Here is a 2,745-nt window from a genome sequence, read left to right as displayed (position 1 = left end):
TGAGCCACCGCGCCCAGCCGAGGCTTCAATCTTAAGGAAGAAATGTGTCCTTGGCTGAATGCCTCAGGGTAATGAACCCACTCTTTAAAATCTCAGCAAAATGATCATGTGTTTTCACTGTGCTGTCCCAAGCTGGCAGCCAGAGCTCGACGGCCAGCAGCTGCCCAACGCCGATGGCACTGCCCAGGCACCGCAGGGGGGGAAGGGAGCGGCTTTCACTCACCAGATAGTGGGTCTCTGCCAATCATCAAAACATTGGGCAAATTCATTACAATCAGCTGCTGGAGAACTTCCTGCAGAAACAAAGGGGGAAAAGATACCATTAAGAACCGGGAACAAAAATAAAGAGGGATTAAGTAAATTACAAGTAATGAAGCCCCCGGATGGGTGTGCAGCCATCCCGTGGTGACGATGACGGTGCTAATAATGACAGCAAGGAGCATGTAAGATGCAAACAAACGTGAAAGTCAAAGCCTAATTGTATTTCTGTCTTGATTGTTAGCAAATAAAAAGTATATCTACAAGAGATTTAATGGGGCTATGAAAAAAGAAAAAGCATATTTAAAAAATAAAATGAAAGCTAAAGTTATGTCTGCATAGGTAGAGAGGCCTCGGAAAAAAAAAGGCAATAGATGACACGCTCAGATAGCAGGACGATGTTTCTTTTTTAAAAGACATCCTTATTTTTATTGTATGACTTGTGCAATTAAAAAATGAGGCCAGGTGCAGTGGTTAACGCCTGTAGTCTCAACACTTTGGGTGGCTGAGGCAAGAGGATAGCTTGAGACCAGGATTTTGAGACTAAGCCTGGGCAACATAGCAAGACCCCATCTTCTCTCTCTCTCACACACACACACACACACACACACACACATACACACACACACTCTTAGCTAGGCGTAGTGGTGTGTGCCTGGGATTCCCTGCTACTCGGGAGGCTGAGGTGGAAGAATCACTTGAACCTGGGTGGTCGAGGATGCAGTGAGCTGAGATCACACCACTGCACTCCAGCCTGGCGAACAGATGGAGATCCCGTCTCCAAAAAAGAAAATAATAATGATAAGGAATAAAGATTAAAGAGATGCTACTGAGTCTTTCTAATCTGATGGTTCAGGATCCAGCACTAAGCAGGTCTTTGGTACAAGTTATAAATGAGGAGACTTCTCTTGTTTATAGCATGGACTTCCTAAGTGAGGGATACATCAGAGCTGCTCTGCACAGCCAGAGGTGGTGCCTTCCGGCCCTAACACCAACGGGCTTGGAAAGAAGACCCAGGCATCAGCTATCAGTCACGCCCGCTCGTCTGGGTACAGGCTCTCCTCAGTGTGCTGGCTGACAGCCCAGACTACCACTTATATCCCCCTAAGTATTTCTCGGGGCAGATCAGTCTTCTGTGCCCAAATGCACAAATAAGGAGATTTTAAAATTCCAATTCTGGCAGGGCACGGTCGACACGCCTGTAATCCCAGCACTTTGAGAGGCTGAGGTGGGAGGCTTGAGCGTGGAGTTCAAGACAAGCCTGGGCGACACAGAAAAAACTCGTATCTACAAAAAATTAAGAATCAGCTAGGTGTGGCATTGAGCCCTTGTGGTCCCAGCTACCCGGAGGGATTGCTTGAGCCCAGGAGTTCCAGGCTGCAGTAAGCGATGTTGCACAACTGCACTCCAGCCTGGGTGACAGAGCAAAACCCTATTAAAAAAAAAAAAAAAAAAAAAAATCCAATTTTACGGAAGACAAAAAAGAGGGTGGGTTTCATAACTATTCTAAAAGTGGCCACTATAGAAATTCTTCACCAAGAAAGTTCCTCTTAGGCCTTTAAAAAAGTGTTTCTGTTGAGACACAACTAGTTTCATAAGTCGCTCTATTGCATAACATGCGGAATCTCTATATCCAGTATGCTGCTAACTCGCTCTTGAGAAGAGGGGGATAACTACACAACCCATATGGCCCAGGTGCATATCTCAGACCATCTCTGAGTCAGATTAGAACGGGGCCGAGGCCACATGCCGGGAGAGGCATGCGTCCTTCCTTATTGTCTTTCTATGGCTCCTGTCCACACTGCCGGAGGGGATGTTAAACCGTGAGGTGTACCCCACTCCCGAACACACCAGCCCCCCTCCACTCAATGCTGGAAATCACATTTCTCCATTATCCAGGGTCACACGTCACTGCGTCAGCGACGGCTAATGCTTTCTCAAACATGTTTCAGCTGGTAAGTATCTGTATGCGTTGGATAATAGTGTGAGTTGTTTAACTGCCTCAGCCCTCCTTTAGGGCTCAGTAAAAGTCAATGTGAAAAAATTGTCTCTTAAGTGCATGAGCTCGCCAAAGGGTTCCAACACCCTCGCCCTACTACCCCCGGCAAAACACACCAGTAAAATCATGAAATCTGCTTTCCAACTCAGTGAAAGGAGGGTGCCCAACAGCATCAGCCTGTCCGTCACATAGCTCCCTCCCAGCCTCAAGACTATACTCCAGGCCAGGCACGGGGGCTCACGCCTGTAATCCAGCACTCTGGGAGGCCAAAGTGGGCGGATCACCTGAGGTCAGGGGTTCGAGACCAGCCTGGCCAACATGGTAAAACCCTGTCTCTACTAAAAATACAAAAATTAGCCAGGCGTGGTGGCACATGCCTGTAATGTCAGCTATTTGGGAGGCTGAGGGAGGAGAATCGCTTGAACCCAGGAAGCAAAGGTTGCAGTGAGCCTAGATCACACCACTGCACTCCAGCCTGGGTGACAGAG

General features: G+C 47.8%; 1 protein-coding gene across 1 annotated transcript in view; it reads right to left on the bottom strand.

Annotated features, from left to right (window-relative positions):
- The window catches only part of CCDC88C (coiled-coil domain containing 88C), a gene marked incomplete at its 5' end in the record, with an annotated part of 152,360 nt that overhangs the window by 89,883 nt on the left and 59,732 nt on the right, over nt 1–2,745 (bottom strand). Inside the window, one exon of the mRNA XM_011949794.1 lies at nt 224–293. Coding sequence (XP_011805184.1) covers nt 224–293 — 70 coding nt within the window. The remainder of the gene's footprint in view (nt 1–223; nt 294–2,745) is intronic.

Source organism: Colobus angolensis, unplaced genomic scaffold (genome assembly GCF_000951035.1).
Source record: "Colobus angolensis palliatus isolate OR3802 unplaced genomic scaffold, Cang.pa_1.0 Scaffold3, whole genome shotgun sequence".
Classification (NCBI taxonomy): Eukaryota; Metazoa; Chordata; class Mammalia; order Primates; family Cercopithecidae; genus Colobus; species Colobus angolensis.
The sequence above is the reverse complement of the archived record's forward strand: the minus strand, read 5'-3'. Positions and strand labels throughout refer to the sequence as shown.